The sequence below is a fragment of the Schistocerca piceifrons genome, chromosome 8 (genome assembly GCF_021461385.2).
Source record: "Schistocerca piceifrons isolate TAMUIC-IGC-003096 chromosome 8, iqSchPice1.1, whole genome shotgun sequence".
Lineage (NCBI taxonomy): Eukaryota > Metazoa > Arthropoda > Insecta > Orthoptera > Acrididae > Schistocerca > Schistocerca piceifrons.
In genome coordinates, this window is record NC_060145.1 from 486774068 (window position 1) to 486794878 (window position 20811).

At 39.4% G+C, this 20811-nt stretch overlaps 1 protein-coding gene across 1 annotated transcript in view; it reads left to right on the forward strand.

Moving 5' to 3' along the window:
- LOC124711494 (serine/threonine-protein kinase SIK3) overlaps nt 1-20811 on the forward strand; it is a 523642-nt gene that overhangs the window by 481479 nt on the left and 21352 nt on the right. Inside the window, exons 16-18 of the mRNA XM_047241604.1 lie at nt 6569-6762; nt 9188-9326; nt 16715-17040. Coding sequence (XP_047097560.1) covers nt 6569-6762; nt 9188-9326; nt 16715-17040 — 659 coding nt within the window. The remainder of the gene's footprint in view (nt 1-6568; nt 6763-9187; nt 9327-16714; nt 17041-20811) is intronic.

The window sequence follows — 20811 nt, forward strand, 5'->3', positions numbered from 1 at the left end:
CTGGAACAGAACCATTATAACAGATAAAACAACACCACATAACAAACCTGACATCATACTCACCAATAAAAAGAAGAAATTAACACAACTAATCGAAATATCCATACCCAATACAACAAATATACGGAAGAAAACAGGAGAAAAAATTGAAAATTACATCCAACTGGCTGAGGAAGTCGAGGACATGTGACATAAGGATAAAGTTGAAATTATACCAATTATACTATCAACTACAGGAGTCATACCACACAATATCCACCAGTACATCAATGCAATACAGCTACATCCAAACTTATATATACAACTACAGAAATCCGTAATTATTGATACATGTTCAATTACCCGAAAGTTCCTAAATGCAATATAACATATACCGTACAGTTAAAAGGAAGTCACGCTTGATCAAGGTCCGCGTCACTATCCATTTTTGACCAGACATAACGTCTGAAAAAAGAAAGAACTAATAATAATAATAATAATAGTCTCCCATCGGGCGCCTCCCCAGGTGGCGGATAGGGGAATGCTCTCCAGATATGGAGGGTACCGGGGAAATAAAATACCCGGGGTGGACGAAAACTATCAACCGAAATCCACTAACGTCTGCCTGGTATCCAGCAGTTCGGGGTCAGCGTCTGTTCACCTAGATGGTGCGGCTGCAGCAACCTTCTTGATCTCAACAATCAAGTCGTATTCCTCGTGATCTTTCCTCGGAAGGGCCACCACCAAGTTAGTTTTCAACTTGAAAACCAAACATGATGATAACACAAGGAATGAATCCACTACCCCGGGCAACAGTCGCAAGACTGGGTTTACCTGGTCATCAGATTCTGGGGGACCGGGAGCATCACGTTGCACTTAAGGTTGAGAACCAGACGACATCCAGATTATTACACACAAAACAAAGACACTTCTTCGGTACACTTAATACTAATACTCTCTTCAAACTGGGCAAGATCAAATAACTTACAGACGTGCTGCAAAAATTCAAGATCAAAATCCTTGCAGTCCAGGAAACACGATTTACGGACAAAAACCATTTTGACACAGACAACTGCAGGATCTACAAAGGAAAACCAGCAGTTAAAACTAATGAGAAAGGACTCAAACAGTTTGGTACAGCATTTGTAGTCCACAAATCTATCAGCAACTCTGTCATTGACTTCCAGTTTGCCTCAGAACGTATATCAACGCTCTCCGTCAAATCGGCCAACAAAGCATATGCCTTGATCAACGCACACGCACCCACAAATAACTATAACAAGAAGAACCCCCAGAAAATGGATGACTTCTTGAATGACCTTGAAGAGACGACAAACAAAATTGCCAAACACCATGTAATAATCTTGTTAGGCGACTTTAACTTACAATTAGGCAAAGAGAAAAAATACAGGAAAATCACAGGAATCCATACAGCTCACAAGACAACTAACAAGAATTGGGAAAGATTGATTAACTTTTGTGAAAATTTCGGCCTTGTAATTATGTCAACACAATTTAAAAAACCCAGCAAGAAACTGTATACTTGGAAGTTGCCCAACACAATGTTGGGTGAATTCCAGATACACCATGTGGCCATCTCCAAGAGTAACACAACAGAAATTCTGAATGTGAAAACGAGAAGAGGATTTTTTGAATCAGACCACCATTTTCTACAGATAAAGACCAGATTACAACCTAATAGAAAAAAGCCAAAACTAAACAAAGTGCTGAGACCAGACCCTGAATGCATAAAACTCAACAAGGAAAACATCTTACAGGAAATCAGTCAGACAAACACCTCAAACTGGACAGAACTTGTGGACGTACTCAAATCCGCGATGAAATTGAGTCAACCCCCGAGAAGGAGAAGACACAGGTGGTGGCATATAATATGTGACCAAGCAATAGAAGAAAGGACCAATGCCTGGAAAAACTTCAATAGTCACAAAACATCAGAAAAATGGCAACAATTTCTAGTAATCCGAAAACAAACATCGAAAACAATTCGGAGGGAAAAAAGAAATTATGACAAACGGCGACTAGATGAGGTAGAAGAAGACTTTAAGAAGAACAACACCAAGAATTTTTATAAGACGTTTAAAGAACATATTGCAGGATACCAGCCACCCAATCTTTGCTTCAAGAAACCGAATGGTTCACTAGAAACTAACATGAAGAATAACTGCCAAATCCTCGCAGACTATTTCAACAAACTTCTCAACTGTGAAAGACCTACAGAGGATATTCACTACCAGACATCTACACCAAATCCCGACGCTAAACCACCAACCATTAACGAAATAGCAGAAATTATCAAAACACTGAAAAACAATAGAGCCCCAGGAGAAGATCGAATTATTGCAGAACTATGGAAGTTAAATGATGAAAGATTAACAGGAAAAATCCACAAAATCATATTAAACATTTGGGAAACATAACAGATCCCTTCTGAATGGAAATGCGCACTCATCCATCCACTCCACAAAAAAGGGGACAAAACTGAACCAAATAATTACAGGGGTATCTCACTCGTGCCGGTCACATATAAAATCCTGTCAAAAGTTCTCATGAATAGATTAGAAGAACAAGCTGACCCACAAATAGAAGAATACCAGGCTGGTTTTCGCAAGGGACAATCCTGCATAGAACATATCTGGAATCTGAAAATGATTCTCCACATGAGAAACACCCGAAACACAGTGGTCACTTTAGTAGTTTTTAAAAAGGCCTACGACTCAATAGACAGAGTAGCGCTCTGCAACACGCTGGAAGAATTCAGCATTGACAGAAAGACAAGAGCAATCATTCGTCAAACGTTAACTGACACAGTCTCCGAGGTCAAATTTATGGGGGATATCTGTGAACCATTTGAAATCCAAACTGGAGTGTGACAGGGTGATGGACTTTCACCATTACTCTTTAATATCATTCTTGAACAAATTATCAGGACATGGGAAAAAGAAGTCAAAGGAATCCAAATTGGCATTAGAAAAGATAATAGATTCAATGTGAAGTGTTTAGCTTTTGCAGATGACCTAGCAATCCTCACAAATAATAGAAAAGAAGCCACTAATGCCATAGAGAAGTTACACAAAATTGCACAAAGTACTGGCCTGCAAATTTCATATGAGAAAACCCAGTACATAGAAAGAGTGCCACTAGACAAATTGCCTATTGTGACAACCCATGGGAAAATCGTACAAGTACCACATTTTAAGTACCTGGGAGAAATCATCCAGCCATCAGGGATCAACCTAAAGACCAATGAGGAAAGAATAAAAAAACTACAGAAAGCACATAAACTCACATGGAACTACTATAACAAAAAGTGCATATCCATTAATGCAAAATTGAGGCACTACAACACTGTCGTACTTCTGGAGGCACTGTATGCATCTGAAACAACCCAAATAAGTGGGCAAAACTAAAATCAAAGAAATAGAGAAACGAGAAAGGAAAATTCTCAGGAAAATTTTTGGCCCGATACAAGAGCAAGGAATCTGGAAGAAGAGACCAACATCAGAATTATATAAATACACAGACATGATTACAGATACAATAAGGAAAAGAATAATGCAGTTCTACAGACATATCCACAGGATGAATGAAAACAGAAATTCGAAGCGAATTCTTAAAGTCATCAACTCAGGCAGGGGAAAAACAAAATGGATGAAAGAAGTTAAAGAGAACGTCAGACAAGCACACATAATAGTGAACGATGCAGAAAATAGAACTGAATTCAGGAACACCATCAAAAAACATAAATTTGACACCACAACACAGAAGAGACCAGGATGCAAATGGACAGCGGAGCGAAAGAAACAACACAGTGAGCATATGAAGAAAATTTGGGCTCAGAAAAAACATAAACAATCATCATAAAGGAATTAAAGTTCAAACACTCTCTTTAAATGGAAATAATCGAAAATAATAATAATAATAATAATAATTGGAGGAATGTGTAAATACTTAATTTATGGAAAGGAAATTCCATGTTTTTTTGTTGGAGAATTACAATGAAATTTTGTTGTGACTTTGCAACAACTCAAGTGTACTGCTAAACAAACCAAGATGTCTTAGTGACCTAACACTGGATACACATTTGAGCACACAAGGTTCGCATTACATCTCACCATTTCTGGTTAATATTTTTGCCAAAAAAGTATTGTGTGAACTAAAACCACAAAAATCATTGTATTATTTTATTCATAATTTATTTCAGCAGTTCGCCCTTCTTCAGAAGCCAAGACATACTTAGATCACACAAGAATAAACTGCAATTACAAGGAGGGGTATTTGAGAGTAGCACGGGGAGTTTCATAGAGTTTATCAGAGATAAACTCTGTAATATGCTGTTGAGTATGGTCAGTCAGAAAGAACATCATATACATCAGTGTCATTCCATGTCACAAGTGTATTACTCCTCAATCAACAGTCTACTGGGGTATGCTACATTTGCTGTTCTTGTGTGTTAAACGAAACTGACCAGTGACGCATCCTGTGCACCAAAAAGATAAGTATAAAAACTTTGCTGCAAGAAGTCCTTGTTAGATGTAATTGTGCAATCAGGTTACAAAGCACAAGATTATTTCTGTCAGTCTCGAATAAATCACTTCACAAAAATCCTGTAAAATGTTTTCAGTTTAGAAGTACCATTAAATACTTTTCTCCATCTGTGGTGAATGAACACACACTACAAGTGGAACTCCTAACATGTAGCAACACAGACAGTGTATTGGCCTTCTGTATCACTACAAATATCATAGGTATCTGACAAAACTAATTTTTACAGTCCTCTCCACTGTTTGCAGCATGTGCCACATGGCTGATTCGTAGTAGGTATCTGACCAAATTAATTTTTACGGTAATCACCACTACTTGCAGTGTATACCCTTTGGCCGGTTCTGATGTGCAACAATCCGTACAAATTTGCAAATCCTTCTGTATTCAGCCCACTTGGACATTTTCATTTGCAGTATATAGTATGACTTTCACACATTTTTCAGTTGTCACTTATATAGTATGACTTTCACACATTTTTCAGTTGTCACTTATATAGTATGACTTTCACACATTTTTCAGTTGTCACTTATATCAGTGATTCTCTCTCTCTCTCTCTCTCTCTCACGCGTGCACTACATGCTGCTACCAGTTTCCTGTGAGGCCCCCTTCTTTCATCGAAAAGATGGTTGTCCAGCTTAAATGTGAATGGCTCTCATACCAAATTAAATATATCAGTAAAATAACATGATGAATATCATTATGGCCTATGTACTAAAATGGGTGATAGTAACTTGAAATTTTAGAGAAGCAAGCTGTATTAGACTTGCTAGAATTAATGTTCACATGACCTTGATAGCAGATTGTATGGAAATAAAATGTCATTCAGTGGGAAATTATAGGAAATGAATAGGACTGACACAAAATATATCTCACATTGCCAGTCTCTTCTTCATAGATGTACATTCTAACATATTCATGGAATAATGTAGAATTACATGTGGCACAACATCTTGCAAAAGATTTATTTTTTTGTTCCCTCACTATAGCTAACTTAGAGCTTGTATAAACTGCTCAGCTCAACTGTCTCAGAAGTGGGCTTTAGGGGTGTAACTGTCGGAAAATGTACTTCACTCCAGTCTTTAATGGAGCTCTGACAAATGCAGATTCAAGTTTCTAATTTTGGAATATACGCAAATGTTACAACATACGTAATGTTAGCAGAATTATACAATTATTTGGAACTGTGCCATTTTCTGTGCATCTGTGTTATTGTCAGCAGCGTGTCCCAAATTGTATCAAGAAAAAATTCTACTTACTAGCCAAAGGCAAACATAAACACAGACAGAAAATTTCATGAAAGCCAGCTTTTTTAAGCACAAAGAGGAATGCACCACACTGCATAAAAGATTAATTGAGGCATGTGCGCGTACGCCCGTCCCCTACCCCACCATCCCCCTCCGCACGCACGCCTGCACACACACACACACACACACACACACACACACACACATTGTACCAGTACTGCAGCTCGATTGGGACAGGGGAGTCATATCATGTGCATCGGGTGACAAGAGGTAGGATGTGATGAGTGAGAGGGAGGGTCAGAAGGTGGCTGCAATGGGTTACGAGGGGCAGATAGAGTAGAGGAAGGGGGAGGGGGAGGGGGAGGGGAAGGGGAAGGTGGTGGATGGGGAAAGAAGGTTGGAAGGAGTTACGGGTGGAGCTGGATGTGGGACAGGAACGAGCGGAGACTGACGCTGACAAGGATAGTGGGATGGGAGGGAGTATGCTTCTTCTGTCACTTCTGACCCACATATACACAGGGTTGGCAAGGCTACGGTCTGATTTGGTCTCACTAATTTCAGTGTGCCCACATTGCTCTTTTCCCCTTCTCCCCTTTTAAGTTCTTGAGAGCAGACATACAGGATTTGTCACTATTTATATTTTTCCACAGATTGCCGAGGTGACACTGTCATCAACTTAGATCGCACTACCGTATTCAAATTCTGTGAGTCATCTCTCGGGTACTTTTCGTAGTGTGTCGAGTCCTGCTGTCACACTGAGAGGTATTGCTGCACTGTTGCAGTGAGGGATAGCTTCAAGGAGGTGAACAGCCTGCACCTGCCCCAGGAGAGGTACAGCCCCGTGCGGAGGGCCAGCGAGGGCTGCCCCTCCCCGTACCGCAGCCCCCAGCACCAGCACCAGCTGCAGGCACAGCAGGACGTCTTCGGCCGGGAGGGCAATGTCAAGGCCCTGCAGCAGGAGTACCAGCAGCTGCAGGTCAGTATCTCACGGGCATGGCGAGTCTACTGTTCTAGGTAGCTCTGTCGAGAATGTTCAAAATTCGCTTATGTCTGCAATTTTACACTGTTGTAGGACACCTGTTTGTTACCCTGCTTGTAAAAGTACAATTGAACATCTTCAGGGTGCATGGGGTAAGACGGCTGCCAGCCATTGTGTGACTAGTGATGTTGCTCAGTGTTACACCCGAGACTTCTTTTTCTGAGTGAGGGGGGGAGTACAGTACAGTTGTGTAAAGTTTGGGAGGGGGGGGGGGGGGGGGGGGAGGAGGCTTGCGGAGTGTGCATACACTTGGAAAAGTACTATACAGGTGTTGCAAATTTGAGGTTTATTCGTCTTGTAACGTACATTTGATTTGCGTACAGGACATATATCAGAATTTTACATTACCATTGGAATAATATTTACACTAATGAATAATAAAAAAAAAAAAAAAAAAACTCTAAAATAATATTTCTGTCAATGGCTGTATATCCTTTGTAGGATGGGTAACAAGTTATATGCAGGATGAAATACTAGTTTGTCCCATGTGAATTAGTCCACTGAATAATGGCATTTCAGTATCGATGCCTAGAGTAGCATTCTTTTTGGTAGACCTAACTCCATCTATTTGAACTAGTTCCCTTTTAATATGTAATAAATTTTCATGCCCTGTACTGAGGAGCCTGGGTGTATGGTTTGAGATGGTGGATGGGAAGCATAAAGTCTTCTTTGTTTCTTGTGTCAAGTATGAAAAAAATGATTTCCCTCAAATAATTTGTGTTGGCACATAAAAATATAATTGTTATATAGGGGTAGGAGAGGTAATATTTGTAGGATTGTAAATAATGGGCAACATTGTTCTTTGTGGTGTACAGTGCACTTATTCCAAATGATTTTTTTCTGTTATCTTTAAGTAAGCACTATGTTAGTCAAAATTCTCCAAAAAACAATACCGTGCCTAATAATAGCTTCAATGTTACTTGCATATACTGCTTTTCATCTGTGCACGTCAGTTTCAGTTGATAATCTTTGGATTGCAACTGCAAAACTGCTCACTTTATTAGTTACATATTCTGATAATTATCCAAATTGTAAGATTTTTAACTGAATCAATTTTTTGGTTTTGTGCATAATCCTAATCTTCTCACATTTTGACTGGTTGTGAAGTGCAACATGTGAGTGTTAGATATGTTTAGATTTAACCCATTTAGCTGAAACCAAGTTTCTAAGGCACTGATGATCCTGATCACTAATTCAGGAATTTGTTCTGTATCATGATTCTCAATTAACAAACAAATATCCTCTACAAAAGGAACTGATGGGAGAGCTGATATTTAATGATAAACAATTCACATAGATCAAGATTAGAACTGCACTTGTTATGGAGACTTCTAGGACACACTGAGACATTTGTTTGCCGTCAGAATAATAATGTCCATCATTTTAAGTAATGCTAAATCTTTGCTTTGTATTCCATAAGTAGGTATGAATCTGTATTAGGGCACTGTCTCCAATGCCATACTTGTTAAGTGGATTACAGAATCAAAAGCATTTGTGAGGTCACAGAAGATTCCTACAACTTTGTTGGCTCTTGTCTAATGATATGCTTATTTTCTCAGCAAAAGTGTTTACTGCATCAGTTGTGTATTTTCCCGCTTGAAAACAAAAGTGGTTGTTCAGCATAATGGAATATTTTACAATGAAGTTGCAGATTTCGCTAACAGCAACTGTGTCAAAAAATTTCAGGTATATCTGTGCCACAGTGTCTAGCTGTGAGTTCACATGAAAGTTCAGAATGTATAGATAAAACACTGTGATGTGATAAGTAAAAATCATAGTCAGTGATTTATTTCACCAAATATTAATGTAGATGAATGATGGACTTCCACAGATTATAAGCTTCTCTGCACCAGCCATTCACTAATGCAAAACCGACACCTAACTGAGTCGCAGCAGTCAGAGTGATGGCATGAGGCTGCACGCGATCTATGTGTCTAATGTAATCTGAATGACAGACATTATTTGAATACTTATCAGGTCATACATAATCTAATGTTGAGTTTCAGTGAGGTATCATATGGGCATTTGAAAAAACAAATGTATTAGGTTCTTCTCAAACATACTTATCAGTGATGGCAATGATCGAAAATTCTGCTTTTGGTGAGCTACGAACATGCCACCTTTCCGATAGTTTCTTCTAACCCAAATGTAAATGTACACAGATATTAAATATTAACCTAAGTTATTGTGCAACATGTACATACATAACAAAACAAAATTTCACCACTGTCAGTGCTGCCTTTTGCTGGGCCAAATACTTTTCATTTCACTTTCACAGCAGTGGCATTATTTAATGGAATGTGAAAGTGAAAGTTGAGAACAAATTGAGTTTCTGGGAGTGACGGTCACTTGGTCTGTGCAGCGACACAGTGGCAGTGCGGGCGACGCCCACGAGCTGCAGTTGCGCCACTCGCTCCACATGCAGCAGATGTTGGGCGGCTCCCCTCTGCGGTCAGCGACGCCGTCTCCGCCGACCACGCAGAGCCCTGCCTCTATACCCGGTAAGCCTCCACACCTTCGTCCACCTTAACTGAGCTTTTCTGAGTTAGTATTCCAATGAAGAAATTTGTTTGTGTGTTCCTTGTACTGTCTTCTCTTCTTTCCCAATTTTTCAGGCACTAGGCTGGTTTCATATCCTCACCTTCCCTTAACTTTGCCATTAATGTATTTTCAACCCATCTCTATCTCATTGTCCTCCCCCTTCCTCTCGACCTCTCCACTTCCCTCATCAACATCTTTAAATGTGCAAACTGTTTTTATCTAATTCATGTACTTCATTTCGTTAATGGCAAGGAACAGTTCAGTTTCATCTTTCACTTGCCGAACCAATCTATTGGGACGAGAGCAGTAACTGTTGGTTGGAAGTAGAATATGATTTCTGCAGTTGCCCTAGTCATCAGTAAAGATAACAGCTCTCTCACAACCTTACAAGTACTGAGCAGTGTAATACCAAAAGAAAATTTCATTACATCACACACTTGGTCCTTTCCTTCAAATTTTTTCAGAGATTTACTTTAGGATTACGGAAAGATGATCACATTTCAAAAGATACAAACATTAGTAAGACACTGGACTCGCATTCGGGAGGACGACGGTTCAATCCCGTGTCTGGCCATCCTGATTTAGGTTTTCCGTGATTTCCCTAAATCGCTCCAGGCAAATGCCAGGATGGTTCCTTTCAAAGGGCATGGCCGACTTCCTTCCCCATCCTTCCCTAATCCGATGAGACCGATGACCTCGCTGTCTGGTCTCCTTCCCCGAAACAACCAACCAACAAACATTAGTAGGCCATCGAAGTGTTAGTTCACATTTTTCAGTTTTTACACAAATTCTCTGAACCTGATCTACAATAATAGATCATAGAAATATTCTTATACCAAATGTTTACTGCCATTTAAATGATGCATGACATTTTAAAATACCTTCAGGTCCTGTTGACTTACTGCTGTGCGTAATGTCAGTTTATCATTTCTTTATTTAGATATGCATCTGTATCCCCTCTGTATCCTCCTTCCTCATTCCATTTATGAATGGCGCACAGGAAATATGTTGGTAAACCTCTGTATTAGCTCTGACATCTCAGATTCACTTGTGGAGATCATTTTATGGGTGATCATTTTACAAGATATATGCGGGAGAAAGTAATGTACGCCCGACTCTTTTTCTGAATATACTTTGTAGAAATTTCAATCGCCAACCGAGAAATACTGTGACAAAATGTGCTATTCTTTCTTTTCATCCGATCTTCTCTGGCTCTTTTACTAATCCGACCTCAGAACGGTTCCAGACTAATATGCAGCACACAATAAGTGGTCTTAGTGTTTTGTAAGCCACTTCTTTTGTGGATGTATTACTTTTCCTTAAGGTTTGCCCTGTAAATCTGTGTGGCATCTGCTGTTCCTACTATTTGTTTCATGTGGTCATTTCACGTCAGGTCACTTTAGGTGCTTACTCCTAGGTATTTTATGGTAGGTGCTGTTTCCAGTGATTTGTTACCAATAGTGTAGTCCTACAGTAGTGGCTTTCTGTGCACTATGTTTCATGTACTTGTGTTTGGCTAAACTGCCATTCCCTGTCCAGATCACCAATCCTTCAGGTTTTCCTGCCCTTTACTACCATCTTCTGACGGTGTTACCATCCTACAGACAACTGCATCATCTGTGAATAGCCCCAAGGAGCTTCTGAAATTATTCAACAGATAACTTGTATATATTGCAAACAGTAACTGTTCTACTGTGTGTCCCTGTGGTACTCCTGAAATGACATTTATATCTGTCAGTTTTGCTCCATTAGAAGCAATGTCTTGTATTCACTCTGCAAAAAAGTCACAAATCCTGTCCGGTACTCTATAATCTCGTGGTTTGTTCTCTAAACGACAATGTGGATCTATACCGGACGCCTTCCAAAAATCGAGTAATGTTGCACCCACTTGGGTGCTGATGTCGACAGTGCTATGGATCTCTGGGATGTGAAGAATGAGTTGAGTTTCATGAGACATCTGTTTTTGGAGTTTGTGTTGATTTTGTCAGTGATAGTGGCATATAATTATGTACATGTGTCCTAACATCCATCTCAAAAACTGAAATGACCTGTGCTCCACCCCCCCCCCCCCTTAAAAAAAAAAAAAAAAAAAAAGAAAAAAAAAAAAAAAGAAAAAAAAAAAAAAAAAAAAAAAAGAAACCCTCTAGATCCTGCAGCAGCTTACAATAAGCTACTGCTAAAAGAGGCTGGTTCAGATGCCTTTTTACTATGAAGTGATCGTGGTTGTTTCCTGTTCTATAATCACTTGCATCAATATCTCCCAATATCAGCATTGGTTTGATGATCAAAAGGAGGAACCGTATTACAAAATTATGGGGTGGAACAGATCGAGAGGTCAAATTCGTTATTTTGGCCTTCTGTCTGTCATTTTCGATTTCAGTGCCCTTATGATCACTGAGCAGCCAAATAGGTGATTTAAATGCACATACTGATATATTGTAAGACCACAACTTCTAAGGGTTTTTAATCGGGTTGGTGGGAAAAATTTTACCTTCAAATTCATTGAACATTTTATGTTGCTCTCCTTAAGCTCATTTTCACTTTGTTCAGCTTTTGTTTGTTAGCTAGCCCTTGATTTCACTTAAATCTATGATGAAGCTCTCTTCACTTTTGTAGCAACTTTCCGACATGGCTATTAAAGAACACTGGATTTTTTCATGCCCTTAAAACCTTGCTTGGCATTTAGTTGTGTATGGTGTATCGAACAATCCTTTTGAATTTCATCCACTTGTGGACCACATCTTTGTCCTCAAAACTGAGTACTCAAGTACTCTGCAGCATATATCTTGTCAATCTTGCTAAGCAAAATGTGTTTAAATGAAATGTTACAATGTTTTTCTTGAGCTCTCCATGTTTTATAAATCCTTTCAATAGAGTTCTTCTCACCAATCACCATGAGGTCAAACTTACGACTTGTATACTCTGATGTAGTAGAAATTTTTCCCTGCAAAGAACCAGACGTCAGAGTTATTGTATTAAAAACTTATTCCAGTGATTGACATTTAACAGGAAAGATTTTCACTTATATCTCATTTTTAATCTGCCACTTCAGATTGTTTTATTAATCAATAATAATAATAATAATAATAATAATAGTAATAGTAATAGTAATAATAAACCCCGTGGAGGCCCGGAAAAAGAATAGACCTGCGACAAAAAGAACAAACCACTAATAGGGCTAACCCCCCTTTTAGTGTGATTAGTTGGTTCAGGACAGAACTAATGAAGCCTCGGACAAGCATTGTCATTTTCGGGGACGACACTTGAACCCTATGCCCGTCCACAGTGGTAACACCACTGCTAGACACACGGAAAATGATTTAAATCCAAATAGAGGTGTTTTGCAGGACATGCTTCCTGCAACCACTCTAGAAGGAAAACAAAGACACAGGATGAGATGGTCAGATGAAGTTAACCGATACCTCATGTTCTGTTATTACCAAGCAACAAACTTAGGAACCAACAAAACTGGATACAGATCACAAGTATACACAACATTTATTACCAGATACCCAGAATTAAAATTTTTAACAGAACAACGACTAGCTGATCAGATCTGTGTAATAATAAAAAATAACAGGATACCCTAGTCAGAATTAGAAAACATCAAACAACAAGTACAACAAATACTGGAACAAAATAATGTGCAATCAGAAGAAGAAGAAAATACAGTGATGGACTCAGACATCCCAGAGCAAACAAACAAAGAACAACACGCATCAATTAAACAATCAGAGGAAAACGAAATCTTAAGACAGCTACCAGAACAAGCACAAATAGAACACAAAGTGACACACATGTTAGATATAGAAGAAAAATTTCAGTTGACATATATAGAATACAAACACACGTATACAGACATTAGACCATTCTTGCATAGACCACCAAATAACCCACAAGTCGAAACAACAATAACAACTATCAACACAATCATACACAACAAAATAAATGAAAATACAGCTATGGAAGAGTTACAACTACTGGTTTATATAGGAGCACTCACTACACTAAATATACAGACTAGGCAGAGATCAGAACCAACCAGCACACAGAAGAAACTCACAAAACCAGCATGGCAACACAGGCTACAGATCAGAATAGAAAAACTGAGAAAAGACATCGGACAGCTAACACAATTTATAAGAAATGAAATATCAGACAAAAAACTAAAAAGGTTAGGTAAAATCTCACAACAAGAAGTGATAGGGCAATTAGATGAAAAGAAGCAGAAATTACAAGCATTGGCCAAACGACTTAGAAGATACAAAAAAAGTTAAAATAGAAGGAAACAAAACCAAACATTCAACACAAACCAAAAGAAATTTTATCAGACAATAGATAACGCACACATTAAAATAGACAATCCGCCAAACATAACATACATGGAACACTTCTGGAGCAGCATATGGTCAAACCCGGTACAACATAACAGACATGCATGGTGGATACAAGCAGAAACAGACAGATACAAGATGATACCACAAATGCCTGAAGTGATAATTTTGCAACATGAAGTCACCCTAGCAATTAATTCTACGCACAATTGGAAAGCCCCTGGAAAAGATAAAATAGCAAATTTCTGGCTAAAGAAGTTCACCTCAACACATTCACATCTAACTAAATTATTTAACAGTTACATTGCAGACCCATACACAGTCCCTGATGCACTTACACAAGGAATAACTTATCTGGAACCTAAAGATCAAGCAGACACAGCAAACCCAGCAAAATTTCGCCCCATAACATGCCTACCAACAATTTACAAAATATTAACTTCAGTCATTACACAGAACAAAATTATAAATGAAGAACAAAAAGGCTGCTGCAAAGGAGCACGAGGATGTAAAGAGCAACTGATAATAGATGCAGAGGTGACATATCAAGCTAAAACTAAACAAAGGTCACTACACTATGCATACATTGATTACCAAAAAGCTTTTGATAGTGTACCCCACTCATGGTTACTACAGATATTGGAAATATACAAAGTAGATCCTAAATTGATACAGTTCCTAAACATAGTAATGAAAAATTGGAAAACCACACTTAATATCCAAACAGATTCAAATAATATCACATCACAGCCAATACAGATTAAGTGTGGAATATACCAAGGAGACACATTAAGTCCTTTCTGGTTCTGTCTTGCTCTGAACCCACTATCCAACATGCTAAATAATACAAATTATGGATATAATATTACTGGAACATACCAACACAAAATCACACATTTGCTATACATGGATGATCTAAAACTACTGGCAGCAACAAATCAACAACTCAACCAATTACTAAAGATAACAGAAGTATTCAGCAATGATATAAATATGGCTTTCGGAACAGACAAATGTAAGAAAAATAACATAGTCAAGGGAAAACACACTAAACAAGAAGATTACATATTGGATAACCACAGCGACTGCATAGAAGCGAGGGGAAAAAACAGATGCCTACAAATATCTAGGATACAGACAAAAAATAGGAATAGATAATACAAATATTAAAGAAGAACTAAAAGAAAAATATAGACAAAGACTGACAAAAATACTGAAAACAGAACTGACAGCAAGAAACAAGACAAAAGCTATAAATACTTATGCTATACCAATATTGACCTACTCATTTGGAGTAGTGAAATGGAGTAACTTAGAACTAGAAGCACTCAATACACTTACACGATCACAATGCCACAAATGTAGAATACATCACATACATTCAGCAACAGAAAGATTCACATTAAGCAGAAAGGAAGGAGGAAGGGGTTTTATCTACATAAAAAAACTACATCATGGGCAGGTAGACAATTTAAGAAAATTCCTTATACAACGAGCAGAAACTAGCAAAATACACAAAACAATCACTCATATAAATACATTGGCTACACCATTGCAATTTTATAACCACTTCTACAACCGTTTAGATCACATAACATCAACAGATACAAAGAAAGTAAATTGGAAAAAGAAAACACTACATGGCAAGCACCCGTACCATTTAATGCAGCCACACATTGATCAAGACGCATCCAACACATGGCTAAGAAAAGGCAATATATATAGTGAGACAGAAGGATTCATGATTGCAATACAGGATCAAACAATAAACACCAGATATAACAGCAAGCATATTATTAAAGATCCCAATACCACAACAGATAAATGCAGACTTTGCAAACAACAAATAGAAACAGTAGATCACATCACAAGCAGATGTACAATACTAGCAAATACAGAACACACCAGAAGACATGACAATGTAGCAAAAATAATACATCAACAGCTTGCCATACAACATAAACTAATAAAACAGCACGTTCCCACATACAAGTATGCACCACAAAATGTACTGGAGAATGATGAATACAAATTATACTGGAATAGAACCATTATAACAGATAACACAACACCACATAACAAACCTGACATCATACTCGCCAATAAAAAGAAGAAATTAACACGACTAATCGAAATATCCATACCCAATACAACAAATATACGGAAGAAAACAGGAGAAAAAATTGAAAATTACATCCAAATGGCAGAGGAAGTCAAGAACATGTGGCATCAGGATAAAGTTGAAATTATACCAATTATACTATCAACTACAGGAGTCATACCACACAATATCCACCAGTACATCAACGCAATACAGCTACATCCAAACATATATATACAACTACAGAAACCTGTAATTATTGATACATGTTCAATTACCCGAAAGTTCCTAAATGCAATGTAACATATACTGTACAGTTAAAAGGAAGTCGTGCTTGATCAAGGTCCGTGTCACTTTCCATTTTTAACCAGACGTAACGTCTGAGAAAGGAAAGAAAGAAGTAATAATAATAGCCTGTGTACCGTGTTCCACAAATATACACAAAATGTACAGGGCTATTTTGAAAAATATTTAAGTGTAAGTAATTTTTATATCTGCATTTTATATTGACGGATATCTGAATGTCAGATAGATAATATCCTGTTTGTTAATACAGATGTAAAATGTAATTTTATTCTATGAAAAATTTCATTGGATCATGTTGCTTATGACAGCAGTGTATTGTGTTCTTCAATGCAGAATGAACATGTGTCTTTGGCCAGTTTTATTGCAATGGGCACTGATCACCCACAAAAGTGTGACCCCATTGTGACTCGGTGCTACCCATGTCTGGGCCAACCAAATCATTTTCTCCACTTTGGTTTTGACTTCTCAGTGTGGAACAGGTAGCTCCTGTCAAAACAGAGGCACTGTCGGCAGTCGGTACATTCGTTACGGTCAATATTGACAGAGTTGACAGTACTCACGTCCTCCGGCATGTAGCTGTAACCAAACTATCTTGTTTGTACTGCAGGTTCCCCCATACACCAGCAATGCTGCAGTGGTGCAGAGTACCCACAGTCACCGACCTCCAGCGTGAGCTGCCTGGCAGCGGGGCTGAGTGGGCTGTCCACGGGCGGGGTGCCACTCGCACTCGACCTGCGAGTGACACCGTCGCCCCCGTCGATGTCGCAGGCGCCGCCGCTGGGCACGATCCGTGAGGAGCTCAACCGGCAGAGCCGACAGCAGCACCGGCAGATGCACCCGCAGATTAGCCTCACAGACGAGATGGGTGACGAGGTCACCCTTGTCGCGCCTCCGCACTACTACTGCCCGCCCTCGCTGCCTCCGCCATTTGCGGTAAGTCTGCACGGGATGTGTGCCGTATTCGAGTTGCGGTTGGTCGTCAGTGTTCTTTAGGTGTAGAAATTGTGTCAGATGTTCTGAAGTAGTTGCAGTTTGATATTGTTATCGATTTGACGTATCTTGTGCTGTAGAATTTCCAGTGACTGAAACTTACTGTATTTGGGGATGTAATCAGGTGAGCTGCTCGGACTCTTGCCAAAGTGGTGAGCCATCATACAGCTCATTACAAGTGTGGCAAGCTGTGAAGGGAGGAGGATGGGAGGAGAAACGGGTCTGAATGGACATAGCAGGTGCCTGTATCACATTTTTGAGATGTGGTCCACACAGCAGCAACTTGCTGATGTGATTTCTGTCAGATTTGTTATAGTTTTAAAGAATACTGTACTGGGAGATGTGACTGTGAAACAGTGGTTATGGGACGGCTGTGTATAAATCATGATAGCCTTAACTTCTGACATACCTTTAAAATGAATAACACTGTTTCACACAAAGTTTCTGGTGATACAACTCTCGCATTTGGTGACCATTGTATTTGCATATTAAATGCACGAACTGTGTTCATCAGAGCACTGTGCTCAAGTCGTCAGAGGAATGTAAATAATTTAGGAAATGACGGTCTAGTAGTTGAGGCATAGATTGTCGACAGTTGACAGGCGCACAAATGAATCTGAGGACAGTTCTGTCATTCAAACAAAACAGTCTTCGTAGCCATCGAGTATGTGTACACACACAGATGTACAATTGTATTGCTACATTGTCCTGCCCGAGTGCACAGTGACGGCAGTTGGAATCGTGTGGGGAAGGGGTCGTATTGGATGGAGTGGGAGAAGAAGGAAGTTGGAGGGTGGGCCAGGGAAGCAGGACCGACAGCTCTGAGGGAGAGGCAGCAGCTGCACAGGACTGGAATGTGGCACAGGTGAGCACGGCCTGGCTGCCAGCAGATGGAGTCATGCAGAGTGCATGACAGTGTGCGAGGAAGGAATGGGAGCTAGAGACAGAGTTGGAGGTTAGGGAAGCTCCATAGAAGAGGGTGTGAATGCAGCACGAGAGAAGTTATACGCTGATTAAAATGGCTTAGTGATAGACAGATTACCGTGGCTGGGGACAGTGTCACCGGCATGCAGCTGGCTTTGCTATTAGAGGCTGTACCTCCAAAATGAGCAACAAGGGGAGCACACGGCACTCGAGAGTGAACTACAATTGTTAGGCGATCGGCCTGTAGCACATGCTCACCAAAATTTCAACCACAGAGTTATTTTGGTTGTACTGTTATTGTGAGTACATATTGATGTTTTGGGTGGGTATAGTGGACAAGTCATCCCCCTAGAAAGGGGTCAGGAACGGATGTGGCATCAGGCTGGACAAGAATAATTCATAGAAATTTGGCTGAATGTCAAAAATGTTGTCAGCATCTTATACAGGTATGACAATAACCCACCACAGCAGCTATTTGAGGCATTATTACCTTTACTACTTAAATTACCTGAACACAGAAGACAGTAATTATAAGGGGCAATCACAGAGTTTGTGTTCAAAAGCTATACAATCCAGAATCAGTATACCAGTCAGGCAGAATCACTGTGAGGGTTGAGTCAAATGTCTCACCGATGGACCAGAATTATGATACCCATTTTGGAAAACACTGTGTCTGCTATGTGAAGAAAACCGTAACTGCCTGTCGTACATTCTCATCTGACAGGAATTGTCATCCCTTCGAGACGTTTTTTTATGGGACCGAAGGTGTGATAATCACAGGGGAAGAGATCGTGACTGTAGGGTGGGTGTTAAAGTTCTACCACTTGAGTTGGCATAATTTCTGATCTCTCCCAGATCGACTGATGTCCTTTGTTGAATCTGGGTTAGCACAGAACTTGACACATCATTCCACAACTGTAATTTCCGACAGATGTGCTACCTCGTACCCTTTCTTCATTCCCTGACAGATGTGTACCAGTGTTCGTCCTTCAACAGCTGTTGAAAGAATAACAGCACTTCAGTCCTGTTTGGATGTTGACATTTGGTAAAAACATTGTCATACTTCACATTTGTGCACTTACTGAACACACATCAGAAAGCTACAAATGCGGCACTAATCATTTGCCTGCGCATCGGTGCTTGGAGCTGCAGTATGCTGAATATACACTGCAGCAACATCCCCAAACAGAAATTTTTTGATCACGGCTTACATTTGCTAATGCTATTTTAGTACTTTTTCTGTCACCAAAGCCCATATATAAAGTGGGTTCCGTACATATATAGTGAAAATTGTAGAGATAAAGTATGTGAGATGAGGAACTAATGGTCAGAAATAAATAAGGCACACACTGGTAAAAGTTCACTGATATGATGGGCAATTGTTTGTTACTAGATGTAATCCAAGTGCCCACCGTATCGGTGCAACTTCAGAAAATGGTATACACTTGTCTCAGATTACTGGCAACAGTTCTCTATCGGCTTGTCGGCTGGTATTGTACGAGATTGACTAGTGTGACCTTATTTGCTCCAGGACCTTCTATAAGGGAGATGTCACAGTTTTTGGACACTGCATTCCTCATTGTTGTCTGTGAGATGTTGTGCACTCCCTAACTCTGATATAAGTGTCCACGAGCAGCAGAACCACAGACACACTTTTGGGATAGGAAGAGGTGGTCATACAGTACAATTGCCAAACCTTATAACTACAGATGTCTACCATATGGTGTTATGTGCGGTTGTTGGTTGCAAAACTGCAGCAAAAGTTGAAGGAGGAGTTGGATGGTAAACTCCTAGCTTCTTTTTTCATTGTACAACAGGCACATAGGGCATGTGGAAAAAACTTACACACCATCGTAAAACGTGTGTTGAGATCGGTGGCTGCCATTTGAATAGTTGTAATGCTCGTATGTTATTGCTATAAAGTGTATGACTTGTTTGTATTGGCGAAAAACGAAATTTTAATTTTTAATCATTAATTTTTCATCTCAAAGTACACGTCTGTATAATTTGACATCAGAACTACTTTGGGGAATGCTAGATTAAAGAAAGGTGTTACCGTATTAATAAATGTATTATAATATTAACTAGAAAACACTTCCTGATGTTCTACAAAAATGTATTGTACTTCTGTGCCGTAGAATCTCTGTCTGAGGTTTCCTACTTCATGTCCGTTTAAAGGTGTTCATATTGTACTCGTTCATGACCATGACCTCTTTTCACTCCAGGCAGGTGCCGGGATGGTTCCTCTGAAAGGGCACAGCCGACATCCTTCCCTAATCCGATGAGGCCGATGACCACGCTGTCTGGTCTCCTTCCCCAAACAACCAACCAACCAACCTGACCTCTTTGGTTGTTTGCGTCAGTTATGATCTTTGGTCATTACCTCTGCAGTAGTGTGTCCTGCTAATATTGATAACAAGTGTAGTTGACCACTGTCTCACTTGGAGAAGTTGCACTTGGAATTGTAGATATTGTTGCTGCATGTTATACTTCAAATGCTTGTGTTGTTCTTTGAGTCTTTTCTAACATTAGTACTAAAGTCTCAACACACAATAGTTTATCTGTTCTATTCATTGTAGTAAGGTTCACAGTTTTTTCAAAATGATTAATATTACCACCTGCTGCCCATATTTTCTCCTGGAGGAAGTTCCAAAAGCTGGGAATAGACTTTTTCTACTTTTATTCACCCTGTCACCAGTACAGAAAACTCCACTTCCGTATGTAAATGTGATTAGCCTCGTAATTATACTTCTTTCAAGCATATTTTCCTTTTGATGCAATGTAGATAAA